Genomic DNA, 21,955 nt, shown 5'->3' with positions numbered 1-21,955 from the left:
CACTTTCACACAAGACGGCTGATGTTTAATGCATCCTTGGATATCACTTGTTAAAATAAAGGTTCTAAATTTAAATGAGTAATATGATGGAGATAGGAAGCATAATGATGATTTTTGAAATGAGTAAGAAGATCAGAAAATTGAAGGAAGCGATGCTGACAAGGAGGTGGACTTGGAAGACCAAAAGAGATGATAACACAATCATTAAACAAGCAAGTTCAAAATTATAAAAAGAAGTTCCAGAAGAAAGAAGGTGATGAAGATAATTTTTGAAACGATGAAGATGATTAGACAATGAATCAAATGTTGGGAAGAGAGAGGACTTGCGAGTTGCAGAAGTACAAGATGCTAAGAAAACAAGACAATGAGGGAACCTCAAGCTAGGGATTATTATAGGTTAAATTACCAAAATACCCTTTGTTATAATTCTGAGTTTTGACCCAAAATAAATAAATAAGATAATCAAAATTACATGTCATTTGTCACATAATTTCTAATAAACTAGCATGGCACTCATTCCGTTAGATTTAACGGCCATTTTAACGGTAAGGGGCTCATGGTCAAGTTATGAAAGTTGAGGGTGTGAAATTTAAACTTTTAAAGTTGAGGGGGTCTTATGCAACTCAGTTAAAGTTGAAGGGCGTTATGTGCGTTTTGGCCTCAAAATAAACTAAATTACAAATTATATATAAATGCAAGAAGATAATTTCAAGGATAATATTTTTCATTATGTTGATAATTAATAAATCTTAGTCCATAATCAATTTTTTTTTAATTTTGTATTTTGTGACTATGTCGCTTTAGCATCGATAACAAATATAATTAGTAAATTATAAGTATAGAGAATAATATTTATAGTAAAAAAATTACATGTACTCAATAAAAAAACTATAAGTTTTAAAGGTAGAAAATAATAACTTCTCACTTACATTTAATATACGAGCTAATTGAAAGTTCTAAATATAATATCTTTATATACTTTGTCTCTTAAATTTATAATGTCTTTTAAAAAATATTTTTATTAATTATGAAGTATTTCCAACCAAATATAATTATAATATATATAAATTTTATTATAAATAACTAATTTAATTAATTTTGAAAATATTTTTAAATCACTTATTTAGTTTTTATATTAAGAATTTTATTTTGCAATTCTGGAGATTTGACTGTTGAGATTGAACCTGGCGCAGTAGCAAGGGAAAAGGGGTACTACCATTGACTTGCACGGCGGCGCATTGAATCGCTGCCCTTTGTGCTGGGTTTGATTTAATGCCATTTAGTCTCCTAATAATCTCCACGATGCCAACGTGGCCTCACCTCGGGGTGTTCTAAAGTCTGAACATCATACAGATTCTCTGCCTTTCTGTCTTTTCTCCTTGTACATATATATGTATATGTGTCCCTCATACTTCCTTCTTTTGTTGCAAGCCACAATCTTACAATTGATCACCTGCTTACCCGGAGAAGAAAGTTTTGATTAGGGTTTTTCTCGTCCCAGTCTGCTTCTTATTTGTGGTTTGGGTTCTTCTATTTTCGCGCAAGGAAAAAGTTTGACAGCTTTGAATTTAAAGGAATGCTTGCTGCTGCTTCTTTTACTTCCAAACGCATTCGAGCTTCGGAGTTTCTTCAACGTGATGGTGTCACGCGGTGCTACTGCCATAAGTTATTTTGAAAATTCTGCTTTTGTTGTTTTGAGCAGGAACTATGGGATTGGCAATCGAGTTCGATCGATTGTTAGTCTCTCTGGCATCAGCACATTCCCCAGTCGTAATAGGATTAGTAGAGATTGCTTTAGGGTCAATCCGATTGCTCCCAGAAGATCTACAAGTTTACTTCTTAGTATAAAGGGGTTTCTCTCTGATTCATCAAATTCTAATTCCTATTCTTCACTATATGGCAGAGTAACCAGACCATGCTTTCCACAACCTGTTAGTTCACCTGCCCTTCCTGTTCTTTAACAAACTCTTGTTCTTGGTTCAATGGTTTTGGTGTTGACGGTGTTTTGCCCCTTCGATACAGGGTTCAACGGTAGACGGACGAGCATTATTCTCAACTTCAACTAAAACTGATGATGGAACGTCCTCAAAGAAGACCGAGACCCAGAACCAAAAAACTACAACCACGATTGCTAAAACTTCTTCAGGGGAACGAGTTGCTGACATTAAAATTCTCCGTACACTTGCGAGTTACTTGTGGATGAAGGATAATCTTGAATTCCGATTCCGGGTTATTGCTGCTTTGGGTTTTCTTGTTGGTGCTAAGGTTAGTAGCTGTGTCACTTGCTGACAAGCTGTTAACATGGTAATGCTAGTCATTTTGATTTGTTTTTGGCTGCTCAGTCTAATGGATCAAGTCTCTACTGTCTTTCAGGTTCTGAATGTTCAGGTCCCTTTCTTATTCAAGCTTGCAGTTGATTGGTTGACGACTGCTACAGGCAATGCTGGTGATCTTGCTTCTTTTACAGCTGCAAATTCAACTCTGTTAGCTATTTTCGCAACTCCAGCATCTGTTTTAATCGGATATGGAATTGCTCGTTCAGGAGCTTCTGCTTTCAATGGTAATTGAATGACATTATTTCTGTCGCACTTATGTACTCCTTGAACACGATACTCCTATATGCACCCAAAATTTGTCATTTTTTTTTTTTTCCTCCTGACATGTGGGACTTCATTGCTTACCATCTCTCGTTCTCTCTCATCATTGAAAGAGGCTTTCTACAAACTCTTTCTGGTCTTACTTGTAATTCACAGGTACCTTTCAAAGGACATGGCATGCGTCTCCTATATTTACAAAGAAGATTTCCATTGCACTCATAATACTGGACTAACTTTTGAAAACCTTCCTGTCCATCTACTCCATACTTTTCTGGGAAAAGAGATATTTTTTTTTTTTTTTCATGATTCAATAATATTTTCTCATGTTTGGTGCAACTTCTTGTGGCAGAACTTCGTACTGCTGTATTCTCTAAGGTAGCATTGCGAACAATTCGATTAGTATCTAGAAAGGTATGGTGCTGTTGTGATTTAAGTGTTATAGAACATTTTTCTCTTTTGTATGAGCATAGAGAAAATCATATTTTAGATGAGCTTTTTCTTATATACAGTTCCAGTTTGTGTTTGTGTGTTGAAAATCATATTTCAAGTTGTATCTCTTTTTTTGCTCAATTTATGTTATCTTACCTTGCAGGTGTTCTCTCATTTGCATGAGCTTGACCTACGCTATCACCTAAGGTAGTGCATCTACCCTGCTGAGAATAGTATGTATTACATCAAATTTTATTTTTAATGAATCAAATTAGGTGTTCACATTTCATCTGGTTTTAGTTTTATGTTGAATCCACATTTTAGGTTTTTTTCAAGATATCAGCTCAACTTGAAAAGTCCTTTTTAAAAAAAAAAAAAAAGGAAAGGCATTTTCTTTTTATTTATTTATTCTCTATGGCTATGATTGATACATGGGGAGTTTGGGGCTATGCTGGGAAGAGGTGAACGGCAAGGGAAGGTTGGGACGTCGGAGGATAAAGGTTAAGGCAAATGATTTACTCCTGCTGGTGCTAATGATTATTTTTTTTCTTTTTGTTTTTTCTTTAAAGTTGAAGGATAGACGATAAAATTTAATTCTTGGACTTTTGATGTTCTATATAACATGCAAAAGATTTAGTTCTGAGAACTTAGCAAAGTGAATTTCTGGGGTTTATATTTTGTTTATCCCTTCACATAAGAGCGCTTACCTGACACCAGATATTACGGGGACAACCCAATTTACTACATACTCTCCTCTGCTAATTTCACATTTGGGTATAAGATGTTGATAAATTCTAGGATTGAATTATTTTCAGAAATATCTTTTTTCCTTGCTCCTGCATGACCATTATGATTTGAATGCTTTCATTGATATGTTTCTTTGGTTCTAACCTAGACATTATTTTTCAGCCGAGAAACTGGAGCATTAAATAGAATAATTGATCGTGGGAGTCGTGCAATAAATTTTATACTCTCATCTATGGTGTTCAATGTAGTACCCACTGTATTAGAGGTATGTGTCAACTATTCCCCTGTTCCTGAGTTAACTTATGCTGTCCTCAATCTATGTTATTTAAATAAATATAATATTTTGGAGGAACTGGACCTCTTACCTGTGAATCACTATTGTCTGTTCTTTTTTTTTTTTTTAAATCTTAATTGCTCTTTAAGTATTATTTTGTTCATCCCTACTCTTGCTTCTTTTTCCCTGACCAACTTCTACAGATTTAATATGTATCCGTCCAGATATCTATGGTATCAGGTATACTGGCTTACAAATTTGGAGCACCTTTTGCATGGATCACATCCTTATCGGTGGCTGCTTATGTTATTTTTACACTGACTGTGACACAGGTATTGTGTCTTGAACTGAGCATCTTATGTTTGCATTATTTTGAGGTGTGGGATAATTAGTAGTCTCTTTCATTTATTATCTGCCTTTTCATATGTAAGATAAGTGAAACTCTGCTTGATATATTTTCATGTATTTATTTTTGTTTTTGCTAATGCTGTGAGTCATTGATAATTTTCCTCTCAATTTTCCCCTTACACCCGGGGTTGAAAAAAGAAAACAGAAATCAACTTGGTTTTCACGTCAGAATCTTTAAGTTTCCATTCTTTATTTTTACTGGGATGGTCACTCGCTTTAGTATTCTCCCTTGATCATGCTGTACTAATTTGGCACCTAAGCTTAAGCTTCATGTCTTCTCCAGTGGAGGACTAAATTCAGGAAGGTCATGAATAAAGCTGATAATGATGCAAGTACCAGGGCAGTTGATTCACTTATTAATTATGAGGTGAGCATGTTAATTGCTAGTGCAAATGGTTCGAATTATTACTACTGTTTCTCTTTGTGCCAATGTGATTTGGATTTTTTTTTTTTTTTTATGTTTTTCAGACTGTCAAGTATTTCAATAATGAAGATTTTGAAGTTGAAAAATATGACGAGTACCTAAAGAGTAAGTTAATTATTCTGATCTTTCTGGTCAAAATCCATCAGGCAGAAAGACGCCTCTATATAAATTCTAGTCTATAATTTTTGGGGGATCTCTTATAATCATAATTCAATATTCTTAGTATCTCAAGAATTATATATTTTCCTTCTGTATTTGATTTCATCTGTTCTAGAATATACGTTTCTGGCATAAGAAATACTAATACATGTTAATTTGGAAAACAATATGAAACCAATTTGTCCAGTTTATTCTCTTTGTATGCCCAATCATTGAAATCTTGCTGTGAATCTTGACTTTCAAATGGAAGTACGTAGGGTATGTTGTTTATGTAAAACATCAATTTGCAGTTTTGGTTTATGAAAATGGGAGTTGAATGTATGATCTTATTATAAATTCAGATGGCTTCTTTAATTTCCAATTTGTAATCCTTGCTTTTTGTGCTGCTGTTACTGATAATCTTGTAATTCAGGGTATGAAGATGCTGCTCTGAAAACACAACGCAGTCTTGCTTCTCTGAACTTCGGCCAAAATGTTATATTTAGTACTGCACTTTCTACGGCAATGGTGTTGTCTTCTCATGGGATTATGAGTGGCCAGATGACTGTTGGTGATTTGGTAATTAATTCAATTCATTTGGATTGCTCTACAATAGATTAGGGATCACATAACTTGTTTATAATTTAATTTCTAAATACAGGTGATGGTGAATGGGCTCCTCTTCCAACTTTCTCTTCCGCTTAACTTCCTTGGCAGTGTTTATCGTGAGACTATACAGAGTTTAGTTGACATGAAATCAATGTTTCAGTTACTCGAGGTATGTTCCTGATTGAGCTTCATTAAAATTATCTGAGCAGTTTACTTTTATGCATTGTTAGTAAACATAGGTTGATTCAGGTTACCTCAATGCACCCTTGTGTTTCAAGGTGAGAGGCTCAACCGTTAACTTTTGTTCAGGATCTGGGCAAGTGCAATTTTTGCATTTTTACGTGGATAAATATGTTGTTTCTTCCCATTTTTGGTTCACATGGTTTTTCCATCATTTCACTGTTTGAGGTGCTATGCTTTTGTTCCTTCTGCTTGTGAAAGTACTACAGTATTGGGGATTCTTCCATTGGAGGAACATCAACAAAATATGTCCTCAGTGTCTATTTCCTTCATTAATTTTGGGAACTTATGTGGTTCTTGCGATGAAATCATATTTCTCAGCAATTCTCTCTGCCTGCCTGCTCATGTGATACTGAATATTTTTCTTTTTCTAAAATTCTTACTCTAGGAAAGAGCTGATGTTAGGGATAAAGACAATGCAAAGCCGCTGGAATTATATGGAGGGAGCATAGAGTTTGAAAATGTACATTTCAGGTAGTTGATTGTTTCTTTATTGCCTGATGCAAAGAGATTGCTATAGCTGACTTGTGGCTACTGTATTTGGTGGTGCCACTGTTCTAGAGGGGAAATACTTTTTCCTTGCTATTCAACATCAGTGTATTTCTGGTCCAAAAGAAGGGGGAAAAAAAAAATCAGCGTAGACAAAAGGAAAAAGAGAATACAAAGAAAAAAGTATATTTTAGCCTGCAGCTATCTTGTCATCTGGATGTGGCACATCTTTGCCTTGTTTGCTCAAATGGGGCGGTTAATTAAGCCTGGATTTTGTGCATATATTCTTTAAATTTACATATTAAAATTGTGATATAGCTAATACATATTAATAAATTTTAAATATTTAATTACTAATTCCATATTTCTTAAGATGTTTGAGAAGTCCTTTTTGATTAAAATTATATTAAATAAAACTACCATGACTAAAATTTAAAAGTACTTACTATTAAACTTTTGGGGTCCTCAAACTATATTAAGAATCAAATGGTAGAGAAGCAATTTTGTATGAGAATCTTGATGCCTAAGAGAAATTCTACTAGATGATAGAGTATGATAAGGAGCAGGGATTGAAAATTACCAAGAAAATGGCTAATGTTTCACTTATATTTGGTTTTCTTTAGATTTCCTTGTTCTGACCTTTTCTTTCCTCAACTGCTTTCTATTTTCATTTTTTTCCCTTATCCGTCTAAGGTGAACTATGATGTTTCATAGGAAAGAATCATTTAAAAAAAACAAAAATCAAAACCAGTAGACTCTTAAATTGGTGCAAGTTTGACTTGTTCAACCAATTCAATCAGATTTTTGAGTGGCTGATTTTATGTATTAATCAAGCCAGTTCATTGGTCAGACTTGCGAATTCAGTATGGTTTCCTTAACACCAGTTGTAAATAATGCATAACACTGCTTCGGATCTTCTATGAATTAGCGTTGGCAAATCTGTTACAATGCTAACTTGTTGATAGATATCATTTATAATTAACATCAGTTTGATGATTATTGATGTTTTTGTCCCCACAGTTACCTTGCAGAGAGAAAATACTCGATGGAATATCTCTTATTGTACCAGCCGGAAAAAGTGTGGCAATTGTTGGAACTAGTGGAAGTGGTAAGGTTCAGCATGAAGGATTACCGGAATGTGCCAGATTTCTTCATTCTCTTCAATTGTTTTGCTTTCTGAGATTTACCTTTCTTTTTTTAGTTGGAGAAACTTTACTCTAGTTATTTTAATTCTTGTATCTTATTGTACAATTTGGTGAAATATTTACGGACATATGCTTTGAGGCCCTTGGGTATGGTCTTTGTGATTTATCGAGTAGTGGCTGCACGAGGCCCCATTTTTAAGGTGCTTCATTTTTGTTTCTGTGTACTCATTTTTCACTTGTACATTTATCATGTAATCCTTGTGTCCAAAATATCTTGATTGTTGATTGGGTACTTCACTGTTAGAAAGCAATGAAAGTGAAACGATAAGCTTAGCTGGCAGGAAAAATTATATACTGAAAATAATAATATATTAAGTTAATGATGAAGCAGAACTATACCAATCCATTTATTCTTGGAGAGGTGGATCACTGGTTTTTAATTTCTTTGAAGATATGGTTTATTGCCAATGACAATTGAGATGAATTGTTTGAGATTTTTATGCTGTTAAAGTGGGGATCGCTTTTTCCATCCCTTCTGTGGATCATTTGAATTCTTAGTAAGATGAAAAATTAAGCAGTAGAAGCCTTTCCAATTTCAAAAATTGTGTAAGGATGGAATAGATGTTGACTTTTTTCTAGGTATGCACTTTTTGGTTTGTAGGCAATTTCATGTCTTAGAGTCAACAGGAGCAAGAGTGTTGTGGTCCAGATGATGTTTTCCCGAGAACTGGTGGGGTTTTAAGTAAGGCAAGGACTTTTCCTGTGAAGTATACTAGGCTATGCCTTGCATGATTGTATCTTATCATCAGTCTCTATGCTTGTGCTTTTGCTTGTTATGGTTGCATCATTAGTTTGGTGTTCACTCAATGTAAATGGAGATTTTTAATCTGCTCTTGAGCTTTTGGGCAAGGAGGGGAAAATTTTCTAGAGAAATATGATGTGTTAGTATCATGCATTCAGTGGGAAATTAGTCAAATTCTTTTAACGGAATTTTACGCCATTCATTATTTGTGATTTCACCTTATATTCAACATGTGTCTGATATTTAATATGGTGTGTGCTTGACAGGTAAATCAACCATTCTTAGATTGCTCTTCAGGTTTTTTGACCCTAATTCTGGAAGTGTAAGAAATGAACTCAAATCTGATCTTAAGTGAATTTAAGCTATATGTGTATTTGATATTCATAGTTAGCAATCTGCATACAAATTCTGACATGTGCCATTATTAAGCACAAGAGCTATATGGCATCAAAGCCATGTGTTTACAAACTTTAAGAAATATAAGTGACAAGTGATCTGATTACTTGCTCATCCATGAAGCAATGAAGATAGCTACTGTTTTTGATTCTTTGTTTTCCTTTATTACACAAGGATCTGTGGCAAAACTATCCACAAATAGCATATCAAGGTTACAATTCAATCATCCAGGGCATGGAGTGTATAAAGCATTCAAGCAAGTTCTTTACTTTAAGTTGAATGCGGATGTTGCACCTATCTATTGTACCTAACTTTCTATAGTCAGATTGAGCTCTTGTGAATGAATGAGATAGAGATATGCTAATGGCTTTCTTGGCCTAATTTAATTTTACTTTGGAGGAAATTCAATTATGTTACTGATCAAAATACTAGTTAGTGCTAGTTACGTAAAAATTTGAAAGTGATTATTCTTTACATTACTAGACTGGGTATTACTTTTCTCCCAATTTCTCATGCCCTATTCGTGCTCTACAGATAAATATAGATGGTCAAAACATCCAGGATGTAACCCTTGATAGTCTTCGGAGGTCTATTGGGGTTGTTCCGCAAGATACTGTAAGTTCAATAAATCATTTGTCTCCTTTCAATCTGTGTTACTTTGTTGCCCACCTGATATCTTGGATGCTTTAAAAAACTTGAGTGATTGTGTGCAGGTACTTTTCAATGATACAATATTCCACAACATCCATTATGGTCGACTTTCAGCCACTAAAGAGGAAGTAATCTATGTTTCTCCTTAATTTTCCCTCTATTCACATCTTGAATCTGCAAATTTCAGCTGTGGTATGTCTAGTAGCTCACTTAGATTAAAACATTCTGCATACAGGTCTATAAAGCTGCTCAACAAGCAGCGATTCATGACACTATCATGAATTTTCCTGAAAAATATTCAACTGTTGTGGGAGAGCGAGGGCTCAAGGTGACACCATTTCCTGATTACTGCATCTAGTATATCTATTTTAATCTATTTGGGAGTTTATGGTGCCTTGTGATGAAAATAATGGGCGCTTAATACAAAGATAATGGGCCAGTAAACAATTTTAAATTCATAAATGACTGTTATTCAAGACGAGGAGTAACATCTGTGGTAAAGAACCACCCAAAGGTATAACTAATAGCCAGTTATTAATAGTCACTTCCAAGACCATTTGATTGAGCTTTGCTATAAAAATATATAAAAACAGGCAATTGGAAGATATATTTATAGGCTCTGTAAAATGCGGTGGAGAACAAACAATTAAGTGCTTGCTTGACTGTGTATTAAACAACTTGAAGGAGCTTTTGAGCGTGCAAGATCACTTTTTAGTGTATAAATGATGTTTTTTCAGTAAATAAAATTGCTTTTGTGCCACAGCTGCACATCAGAAGTGACGCTTGTGGTTCAGCCAAAAAAGAGCGGAGAAAGAATGGATTATTGTGACAGAAAATTTTTTATAACTAGACCAATAGATACTAAAGCATAATTTAGAACATCTGGGGCAAAATTAAGTTGGAGGAATTAACAACTTTCTTTGGAAAGAAATAAATCCTGCCTCGAACTTAATATTTTCTGTCACGAGCCAAGGCAACACGAGGCAGGATTTGATTTATGTTGATCAAGTGGAAGTGTTGATACACATAAATAATATGGGTTTAAAATTGCATTCTAAAAGGGATATATTTCGTCTATGTTGGCTATGTATTAAACTGTTCTTGGATGGCTTTCTTGCACAGTTAAGTGGTGGTGAAAAGCAACGTGTTGCCTTGGCTCGTGCGTTTTTGAAAGCACCTCCAATTCTGTGAGTATTCTGATTATTTCATTGAGACATTTAATACTTTCTGTATTTAGTCATGCGTTGTTAAGCTTGATGGTTGAATTGAACTTATGGATCTCATATAGACTAGAATGAACTTCAGAGACTCAGCAAATGACAAAAATAAATCAATCATGATTAGAAAATCAATTGAAGTCATGGATTTAAGGGGGAATAAATCAAAAATAATGATCAAGCAATTGAGTACACAAATCAGTTTTATCAGGGAAGGACAGAATAATCCTTTCCTGTGATGAGTATGAAATGCGTTTTGATATTCAAAATTATTCAAAAAAAAAAAAAAATTTGTCGTCTTCAGATTTCATTGCTAGATCAATATCTATGGTACACTTGAAAGTAGCATAAAATGAGCAGTCTTTCAATTAATCTTGGTTGTTCCTTGTTTTTGGTCTTAGGTTATGTGATGAAGCTACGAGTGCACTTGACAGCACAACTGAAGCAGAGATATTAAATGCTTTGAAATCTTTAGCAAATAATCGCACTTCCATATTCATTGCTCACAGGCTTACTACTGCAATGCAGTGTGATGAGGTTACCTCTTTTTTTATGTTTAAGTTTTTAACATCTATGTCTAATGCTTCTACCTGTTCTTTAAACCACCTTTGTTTCGAAGAACATTGTTCCTTCGGTACCTAGATGACAGTGATTAATAAGTTGCACCAGAACACAGTAAACTATTTGTGTCAAAAGAAAAAATTGTATGCACATGCCCACACAAGTAATGATAGTTGGACAGTTTTGTCGTGTAATTCTTGTGATTGGGCAGTGGCTGCATTTGAGTTACAGGTGGCCCCACTCATATAAGTCTTTAATAGGTCCATTTGAACTCGGGTTTAGCGACCTACGAAAGTATGTCAGCCGTGTAAGAAAAGTTTATTATGCAATAGAAACATTACTCTCTCCCATTGACTTTTATAGGGCAAGTTTTAGAAGAATTTGGTATTTTATTTTTTAAGTCATTTTGCAGAATGCCATGAGTAATTAATGTTATTCTTTAAAAATGCCCCCAAGAAGTGAGGAATATTACTTGTGGAGTAATTTATGGTGGAGTAAATCATTAATTTATAGGCAAAAAGAAAAATCGTTAATATAGAGCCTGTATTGGAAGGCATATTTTGAAAGATTGGGATGGTTTTAAGACATCAACTAATACCTTTTAAGTACATGAAAAATTCTAAATAAATTTAATCTAGAAATACACTAAGCTTATCATAATTAAGCATGCAAGGGGTAGCTCTAACAAAAAACTGTGCTCCATTTTCTTGTACAAGTACCTTTTCATGGTTATCTTTGGTATCTTCAAAAACCAAGGACTTAATAAGAACTAGTCCAAATACAAAAGATATATCATGACTATTTCTTTTAGTTAAGTTCTTAAATCCTTGCTTTCTTTTCGAGTTTTCTCTAAACGGCATGTTATGCTTATTTTAATATTCTTCCACCCAATATCAGATCATAGTGTTGGAAAATGGAAAGGTGGTTGAACAAGGACCACATGAGCTGCTCTTATCTGAGGCAGGAAGATATGCACAACTGTGGGCCCAGCAAAATAACACAGTTGATGCAGCGATGAAAGTTGCGGCATAAAACTCGGCAATCCCTTCTCTCTTCCTCCTGCTCAGAGGTGAACAATGCAAAACACATAAGAGACAAGCGAGATTTATGGTCTTCGGCGACAGCATCTGAATTAACAATCTTCAAGTTTATTTGCAGCAAACCTGTAAGGAGTTCTGCCGGGGTGTATTATATTTCATATTGCTTGTCAGACGTGTTGATGCATTGTCCCAAAACTTGGGATAGTGCTAGCAATTCTTGGCTACCTCATGTTTCATTTTCTGACCAATATTTATGTTTGAGGGCACATCGCTTAAATCTGACTCAAGTGGGCTTAGATATGAATTTCTTTTTTCCTTTATTCTTTCTTTTGATTTAGTGTTTGTAGAACTCCAAATTTATTTACAGCAAACCTGTATGTATCTGCTGTCCTCTGTTATATTTCATGTTGTTGATGCATTGTTTCAAATGCAGAATAATATTACCGATTTCCATTCTCCTATCAATACCTGTGTTTGAGTCCCTGACTGAGATCAGCCTCAAGTGGGTTCGGATTTGGATTTTGTTGGTTAGAGTTTATTTTGGGATTCTTACAAAACGGAAAACATTTTGTAGAAGCGCTACGCATAGATCCTGTCTTGTTTCAAATCAATTTGGTGGTTTGCTTGGGACAAAACTGATTTCAACATTTTTCACTCGTCGACTAGCTCCAACTGGTTTCAGATTGAGTTGGGATTGTTGGGTCAATTACCTGACTGATATGTTAAATGAGTTTCTTTTCTAATTTCTTTGGTAGTTAGAAGGATATTCCGAAGTACATTATCATTCATGCCTTGTTTTATGTGGTCCAGCCTCAAGCATGAGTTTGTTGTTATTATGACTATTCTATTTGAATTATTGCGAGACTAATCATAACCAATATTATATAATTTTAAATAACTAAATTCTTCCAAAATTTATCTTCTAATATAAAATAAACTATCTACTGAGTCTTATGCTAGTTACCATGTGTACCTGATCATCAGTGCAGAAATGTGAATGGAAAAATGGGTATTTCAGGATCTTTTTAGCTTTTAAATAGTTATGTGCATAAGTTGTAAAACAAAGCCCTAAAAAGTTCCATTGTGGGTAAAATTTTGGGTGAGCTTCAAATGAACATGCTTTTCTGTTAGGGATAACGAATCAAGAATTTTACAAGGTTTTGGTAAAAATTAAAATGTTAGTCTCATCCGTCGATATTTTTATTTCTAGTGTTCAGATACAAATAAAGAAAACACTAATAAAACACAGTAGGAATTAGAGGTGTTTAATTTGTCTTGTTCCGGTCCTGAAGAGTTTGGGACGGGACAAACAAAATTTCAGTAGCGGACAAGTGCGGGACAGAACAGGATGTGGGACGGGGTCGTCCTGTGCCATCCCGAGATATTTTTAAAAAAAATTATTTATTAATAATTATTATTAGATTATTTAATCTACTTATTATTAAAAATAATTATTTTTATAGTGATTTTTAGCTCTTAAATTGTAATATTATCTCAACAAAATCTCCTTCCTCAACAAAATAATTCATAAAGCCATTATATAGTGTTTCTTTTATGGTATTTTTTTTACCGTATTGTTTTTACATCTTTTTTATGCTATATAATTGAGCTTTTTACATAATATTTTTTTTATAATGTTTTTATCTTTAGAAGCCCAATAAAAAATAAGCATTAGAACATAAAAAAATTTATATAAAAAGTTATAATATTTTTTTTTAGAAAAAAAGAGGAACTGGGACGGGACGGGACACGAGACAAAAGTCCTGTCCCGGTCTTGTCCTGTGAAAACCCCTAGTAGGAATAACTTTGACTTTTTTCCTCAACACAATACAACATGAATTATGGAGTTCGAAGAATAACTTACAATGCTTATCAACAATGATGCATGTAAGAGGTTTTGTACTTATTAACCAAAAAAATAATAAAAAGATTTTAAATTTGAAAATACTGAAAATAGGGATAATGACAAAAATAGAAGCTGAAATTTTGTAAATACTAAACAAGGAATATCAATAAAAATTTACTATCATTTGCAAATTCAGACTTGTTAATACCAAATAAAGTTGTTATCAAATCTGATTTGGGATTTGTAATTTTCAGTTTCTTTTTCTGTCGTTCTCTCTTGGAAATATTAACCATAAGTCTCAAGAATATATATATATATATATATATATATAAACAAATCCCAAAAATTCAATTTATGAGTTAGGCTTACATATTAAAAAGTCAAATTTAATAATCTATGTTTACAAGTCAAACATCCATGTTTATAAGTTGTGTTTTTTTCCCAACCACATTTATAAGTTATTTACATTTCAAACTTCTAAAAATAATTCTTTCTTTAAATATTATATTGTTTAATAATGTCATAATAATCATACAGTTTTATATTGTTATTATTATTGAGTATATTTTATAAGTTCTATCCGTATCCTTATGGGTTAAGCAATAGGTGACCTATCGAACCATCCAAAAGCCCAGCACATGTATTAATTGAGTTGATCACATCCCATTCTCTTATAAATTTGGGCAACTCAACCAAAACGATCGCACCTAAGCTCAAGAGAATGGCACTTCTTCCTTCACATACACACACTAATTCCTTCAATACCGATTTCTGTTTGCAATTGGCATTCAAGGTTCTTCAGAAACAAATTGAAAAGGGTTCCAATTTCGTATCACCCCACTATCTTTTCATATCATATTAATCCTTGTTGCTGCCGGATCTAAAGGAAAAACCTTGCAGCAGCTTCTCTCATTTCTGGGATGTAAGAGTAAAGATGATCTAAATTCTGTGTCTTCAAAGTTTGTTTCTGGTTTAAGGCATGTTGAGCACTGAAAGTGGAGGTCCTGTCCTGTCTTTTGTTAATGGCGCTTGGGTTGAAAAATCTTTTGGTTTTGAAGACTAGTTTTGAAGACACAGTCAGAAATTTTTACAGAAGCCAAATTGAACTGGTTGACTTCATCAACAAGGTACTCTTCGATTATTCATCTTTGTGTTCTTTACCCGCACTTAACTCTCTCTTTTGTTCTTTGATTGCAACTTTGGAACTGCATAGAGAATGGATTGCAAGGCTTTAATTTGACTAATTCTATGAATTTTGTTCACTAGGCTGAGGAAGTTGCACAAGAAGTGAACTCATGTGTTGAAAATGCAACCAGCGGGTTGATAAGGGAGATTCTTCCATCAGATTTCTTAGATCAATATACAATACGAAGCTAGTACTTGCCAACGCTCTATATTTCAAAGGAGCATGGGCTCAAAAGTTTGATCTAACCATGACTAGAAACAGAAGTTTCAATCTTCTCAATGGCCAGAATATGGAAGTTCCATTCGTGACCTCTGCGCCAATTGAAGAATATTATTATAATTCTTTTGAGAATTGTAAAGTGCTCACCATTCCTTACCAAAGTGGTACCAGCAATTTGAAGTTTGCCATGTATTTTTTTCTTCCCCATGAGAAGGATGGCTTACCAAATCTAATTCACACTTTAAACTCAAAACCCAGATTTAGAAATCGAAAATTTGAACTACGGAAAGAGGATATTCCTGAACTTTGGATCCCAAGATTTAAAGTTTCCTTCAACTTGGATGCCAAACAGGGCATGAAAGAATTGGGAATGACTTTGCCTTTATTCCTGGGGAGCTAACAGAAGTGTCAGATTCTTGTTGCAGTCACAAGCTTTATGTTTCAAATATTCTACAAAAGGCATTTGTTGAAGTCAATGAAGAAGGGACAAAAGCTGCAGCCTGCACAGTAGCTGTTTGTCAAGCTCAGTCAGCCAGGTGGCCCATGCCAAGTTTTGTGGCTGACCGTCCCTTCATGTTCATGATAAGGGAAGAGACTTCCGCGGCTGTGTTCTTCATCGGAGCAGTGCTTAACCCACTTTTGGATTCATAAGCATGGCTCTAATATGCCAAGTTTTTCTCCTTTTTCTTTTTTGTCTATTTATTCTTTATTTTGATCTGGGGCTTGTAGCAATGCGAGCTTATTTACAGCAAACCTACATGGAGTTTTGCTGTCCTCTGTCATATTGTTTATGCATTGTTTCAAATGTAGAATAACACTAGTGATTCTTGGCGGCCACATTTTCATTTTCCTATCAATAATACTAGTTATTATGTGTACCATAGCATCAGTACAGGTAAAAGTAACTTTGATTAATGTGAATGAAAAAAAATGGAAATAACCTGGTAAACAGAATTTGTATTGAAAACATGTTAAAGGGTTATCTGAAGATCTTTTAAGCAGTTAAATAGTTCTGTGTATGATATATAAAACAAAACAAGCTCCATCATCGGTAAAATTTTAGGTGAGATATAAAAGAAGTGTGCTTTTCTTTGTATGCTTTTCTGCAAAAGGGACTCAATTTAATATAAATTGTTTAATGTTCAAAACATTCTCTTGAAAAGCCTCACACAGCTGAAGATTGATATATTCTGGTAAGCCAGCCTTTTAGCGTATATGACAGATTTACACTATGCTATCTTTACCAGTTTTGTAAAGCTTTGGACGTGTTTGTATATATGATGTTTGAATTGCATTTATCATTGGTGGCAACACGATGATGAGATCTTATTTTGGTTTGTGCTCAAGTAGGAGAGTAGTAGAAATGTGAATGGGATGAGGATGACAGTTCAAGAATATTATGAGGTTTTGGTAATTCATCCTTGGTAATATCAGTTGGTATTTTCAAAGTTCAAATAAAAAAACATATAGTAAAACAAAGTAGCAATAACTTGATTTTCCTTCATTGTGCAACATAAATATAATGTGGCTCGATTTCGTTGCATATGGAGTCTGAAGAATGAGTTAAAATGCCCATAGATAACTATGCATGTTAAAGATTTTACGCTTTTTTTAAACCAAAAAAAAAAAATTTGAAAAAAAAAATCACCTATAGGTCTCCAGTAAGAAATTAAATATAGAGACATCTAGAAAAATTTATATTTGCACTTACATATTTACAAGTTAAACTTAATTAACCATTGATGTTTACAAGTCAAACGTCTATACTTAACCTAGACATATAGGTAATTTTCCCTTTGAATTTTATGTTTTTTCACAATATTATAATTATTATACTGTTTTATGTTCAATACTACCTCTAATTCTTAATATAAGAGCTAGTTGATTAATTTAAGTAGATTAAGATATTTAGTTAAGTTAGTTATTTATAATAAATAAATGTTATCTTTTCTAAAACATTCTTGTTAATAATGTATATAAACTAAAACTACCATTTGATCAAACATTTAACATTCACAGCTACTATAAAGATTATTTTAAAAAAATTGATGAATATAAAAGAAAAAATAAATTGAGTTGTTATATTTAGAATGAAATTGAATGTTTATATTTTATAAGTTCTAACGATATCCTTAAAGGTTAAGCAATAGATGACTTATTGAAGAATCCAGAACAAGCCGGCGCAAATATTATATGGAGCTTATCACCCATTCGCTTATAAATTTGGGCAAGCCGAGCACAAGACGGACACTGAAGCTCAAGAGAATGGCATCCCCTTCACAGACACACGCTATCTCCTTCAACACTCATTTCTGTTTGCAATTGGCATACAGAGTTCTTCAGAAACAAATTGAAAAGGGTTCCAATTTCGTGTCTTCCCCACCATCTCTCCATATCATATTGAGCCTTGTTGCTGCTGGTTCTAAAGGAAAAACCTTGGAGCAACTTCTCTCGTTTCTGGGATCTAATAGTAAAGATGATCTGAATTCTATGTCTGCACAATTTGTTTCTAGTTTAAGGCATGTTGAGGGCACTGAAAGTGGAGGTCCAATTCTGTCTTTTGCTAATGGCGCTTGGGTGGAAAAGACTTTTGGATTGCAGGCTAGTTTTGAAGATATAGTCCGAAATGTATATAGAAGCCAAATTGAACTGGTCGACTTTATCAAAAAGGTACTATTTTGATTATTCATCTTTGGCTTCTTTGCTTGCACTTAACTCTCACTTTTGTTTTCCTTTTTTATTGCAATTTATTACATGTTTCTTTCATCAAAGTGGAACTGTGTAGAGAATACATTGCAAAGCTTTTAATTTGACTGATTCTATGGACTTTGTTCGTTAGGCTGAGACAGTTGCCCAGGAAGTGAACTCATGGGTTGAAAATGCAACTAGTGGACTGATAAGGGAGATTCTTCCATCAGGTTCGTTAGATCAAGAAACAAAACTAGTTCTTGCTAATGCTCTATATTTCAAAGGAGCATGGGATCAAAAGTTTGATCCAACCATGACCAAAACCAAAAGCTTCAATCTTCTAAATGGGGAGAATGTAGAAGTTCCATTCATGACCTCCAAGAGAGGTGAAAAATATTATTACAATTCCTTTGAGAATTATAAAGTACTCAGCATACCTTACCAAAGTGGCAGCAGCCCTTTGAAGTTTAGCATGTATTTCTTTCTTCCACATGAGAAAGACGGCTTACCAAATCTGATTCACACTTTAAACTCAAACCCCAGCTTTTTAAATCAAAAATTTATACTGTGGAGAGAGAATATGCCTGAATTTTGGATCCCAAGATTTAAATTTTCCTTCAACTTGGATGCCACAGAGGGCATGAAAGAATTGGGTCTAACTTTACCTTTCACTCCTGGGGAGCTAACAGAAGTGTCAGATTCTTCTTCTAGCCACAAGCTTTATGTTTCAAATATTTTGCACAAGGCATTTGTTGAAGTCAATGAAGAAGGAACCGAAGCTGCAACTAGCACAGCAGCTACTTTTGGAGCACGTTGTGCCAGGAGGCCCAAACCAAGTTTTGTGGCTGACCACCCCTTTGTGTTCATGATAAGGGAAGAGACTTCCATGGCTGTATTCTTCATCGGAGCAGTGCTTAATCCGCTCTTGGATTCTTAAGTGATACTTACAATGAGAAATATTAATAGTGGTACTTGAATGGTTTAAATCTTATTTATTCAGATCATGTGTCTTGACCTGGGTTCATCGTTTTTGGTATTTCCTGTGTATTTTCTTTTGTAATAAATGTTATATGGTCCTACACTGAATTAGCTAGGTAACAAGCTCCTATGTTTAAGATTAGAGAAAGTATTTCTATCCTATGTATGGCCAACTTGCATGGCTCCTCAAGTAATGGGATACTACCTTTGAAGTTTAATATAAGACCTCATTTGATTTTATCTTGGTGATAACTTCTTATTTTATTACGATTGCTCATATCTTATTTGAGAATTGGAAAAACTACTCATATCTTATTTGAGAATTGGGAAAACTAATTTGAAAGTTCTTATGGTTTTCCTTGATTTTGACTTAGGTCCTTATACTTTTTTTTTTTATTAGATCCTTTAATTTTCTACCATTAGATCCATTAATCCTGCCATTAAATATGAACAAACTCTGTTAAAACCTTTCGTTACATCGTCTCGTTCCCCCATATTCTCTTGGCCTCGCTGTTCCCTCCCGCCTCTGCATAACAAATCTGACATGCTTTTACATAATTAAAAATATGAGATGGAATAATACATTGAATGTGAGAATGGTAAACATCACGCCAAGCCAGCAGAAGAATGTCATAGCTTTGCAGATTCTTAGTTTTTATTTGGTGAGCTAGGACGCTTGTGGGTTTCAAAACCTTTTTTTTTCCAGACCATTTATAAAATTTTTCCCCGTTGAGTACTTTGAGCCTTACGAAAAGGTTATGCCTATTAAAATGTATGATCTAAATTACAAATTAATTTCAAATACAACTACAGAATTTTGAGGGGTGTTGAAACATTTGTAATCAGAGAAGGAGATAATAATAATAAGCAGTGATTTTTCTCTTTGTATAGCCAACGAATTTGGAAGTTACAGTAAGGAGACATGATAAACAGCTTGATTTTCTCTTTTTACTTACTCATCCTTATTGAACAAGAAATCCGGGAATCATAGGTAATAAATTAAAATTTATTTTTTTGGTCAATTGAGGATCTTAATTTTGAAATCAAAGAAGAGAATAAAAAGCTTCTGATAATATGTAATTTGCGGAATGAGATGGGAGTTTGCTTTCTAGGAGCTGTGAGGATCGCAAACCGGACAAAAGAAAAAAGAGGAGTGGATACAAAATCAAGAAGGTGATATGGTGGGAAGGACAGAAGGTAACAGAGACTTTTAGCGGTATTTCATTTTACTTAACTGTAGGAACTAACGGATCCAACAATAAAAGATTAAAAGACTCAATAAAAAGAAAAATAAATATGAGGACCTAGTTTAAAATTAAAGATAATTATAAGGACTTCCAAATTAGTTTTCCCTTTGAGAATTTTATCATATTTATTGAGTTTAAATGCATTAATTATGATTAATTTGAATTGAGAGTGGTTGCAGGAAAATAGAGCTAAAAAAAAGCAAAAATATCTTGAATTTTATTGCAAGAAAATTAAATGAAAAGCTGAAAGGGAAAAAAACAATGCTTAGGATATAATCAGATTCGCTATCGCCATTCAACGGGACCAACTGAAAAACGAGGCAGAGCGCGTCCTCCATTCTTCACCATCACGATGTTCCAACCTCCACCACACACGCGACCATCTATCAACACTCGATCACCACAACCATCATCATTGTCTTCGATCATCTTCATCATCTTCGCAGTGGCGGCAGAGCTGAAAGAGGGAGACGCATGAGAAAAGAGCAGACAGTGGCAGAGCTAGTCAGCGACCTTCAGTCTTCACCGCCGGTGATCTCCATTCTTCCATCAACCTGAATTGCTACCTCCCTAAACCCACCACCGCTGGCAAGTTCTGTCTCTTTCTCCGCCTCCGTCATCGTTCATGGTAGAAATTCAAATCATGTGTGGCTAATTTCGATGGTTGGAGATGGAGGATTGGGTTTTTGCTTCTGGGTAAGTTTGAGGAGTTTTTTTTTATTTCAATTCCTCTAAATAATTATATAATAGATTTCTTAAGTTATGATTAATACTATTTGATTAAATTTTATCAGATTACTAGTTATATTTCTTAATTTCAAACTTTTGTGATTGGGATTGAATTATGCAATTTGAAGTTTATACAGATATATTCTGTTTGAAGTTTTATGTGGATATATTGCTCTTTTCTACTTTGACTGAATTTTATGACTGCATCGTACTTGTTAAACATCTCAAATTGAGTGTTCTTTATATAAACAATCAAATGATATTAATCTAAGTCTAATTGCATGCTAATTGCTTTTTAATGGTATTTTTAATTGGTAATTGTAGGTAAAGTTTTAGGACATTCATTGATTAAGATTACTTGACTTAATCAGTAATTAAAGTTTTATTTTTAAATTAATAAACAAATAACTTCCAATCATTCTGGGCAATGATAACTTAATTTTCATTTTCCAATAAGCATTCTCTCATACTACCTCCGGTCCTAATTATAAGACCCAGTTGACTTATTTGAGGAGATTAAGGAAGTAAGTTAAATTAGTTATTTGTAATAAATAAGCGTTGTCATTCCTAAAATATCTTTACTAATTAAGTATATTGGCTAGAACTATCATTATTAGAAGGATTATCTTGGAAAAAAATGCATAAATATGAGAGACAAAATGGATTGGGGTCTTATAATTAGGACCAAACAAAAAGTCAAACGGGGTCTTATAATAAGGACCGGAGGTAGTATTTTTCTAAAATCCAATTTTTTTATCATTTGTGATCTTTTTAATCAATTTTCTTTTAATTTTATTTTCAAATTACTTTTCATATTTTTTATATAAAAGAAAATTAAAAAAAGTATTTAGAATTGTTTTTAATTCATCAGCAAAAATATATTTGAACTTTTTCT

At 33.8% G+C, this 21,955-nt stretch overlaps 2 protein-coding genes across 2 annotated transcripts; both read left to right on the top strand.

Annotated features, from left to right (window-relative positions):
- Nucleotides 1-1,323: 1,323 nt before the first annotated feature.
- Nucleotides 1,324-12,655, top strand: LOC114757480 (ABC transporter B family member 25, mitochondrial-like). The gene is given in 21 exon segments (XM_028946548.1): nt 1,324-1,931; nt 2,023-2,265; nt 2,374-2,560; nt 2,947-3,008; nt 3,190-3,233; nt 3,936-4,038; nt 4,272-4,379; nt 4,739-4,822; nt 4,924-4,984; nt 5,451-5,596; nt 5,679-5,795; nt 6,255-6,340; nt 7,376-7,392; nt 7,395-7,463; nt 8,569-8,624; nt 9,233-9,313; nt 9,412-9,477; nt 9,585-9,677; nt 10,472-10,536; nt 10,968-11,103; nt 12,025-12,655. Coding segments are annotated over 21 exon segments (2,253 nt in total). The 5' UTR covers nt 1,324-1,637; the 3' UTR covers nt 12,160-12,655.
- A 5,376-nt stretch (nt 12,656-18,031) lies between these two features.
- On the top strand, nt 18,032-19,287 carry LOC114757498 (serpin-ZXA-like). The gene is made up of 2 exons (XM_028946567.1): nt 18,032-18,037; nt 18,391-19,287. The coding sequence occupies exon 2, from the start codon at nt 18,420-18,422 to the stop codon at nt 19,041-19,043; it is 624 nt and encodes a 207-aa protein (XP_028802400.1). The 5' UTR covers nt 18,032-18,037; nt 18,391-18,419; the 3' UTR covers nt 19,044-19,287.
- The last annotated feature ends 2,668 nt before the right edge of the window (nt 19,288-21,955 follow it).

Source organism: Neltuma alba, unplaced genomic scaffold, assembly GCF_004799145.2.
Source record: "Neltuma alba isolate B1F8T4 unplaced genomic scaffold, ASM479914v2 tig00001488_pilon, whole genome shotgun sequence".
Taxonomy (NCBI): domain Eukaryota; kingdom Viridiplantae; phylum Streptophyta; class Magnoliopsida; order Fabales; family Fabaceae; genus Neltuma; species Neltuma alba.
Note: the sequence above shows the minus strand (reverse complement) of the source record. Positions and strands in the feature narration are given on the sequence as shown.

What these genes read in the sequence shown, in the direction of transcription:
- LOC114757498 (XM_028946567.1), top strand. Translation starts at nt 18,420, where the DNA reads ATGACCAAAACCAAAAGCTTCAATCTTCTAAATGGGGAGAATGTAGAA.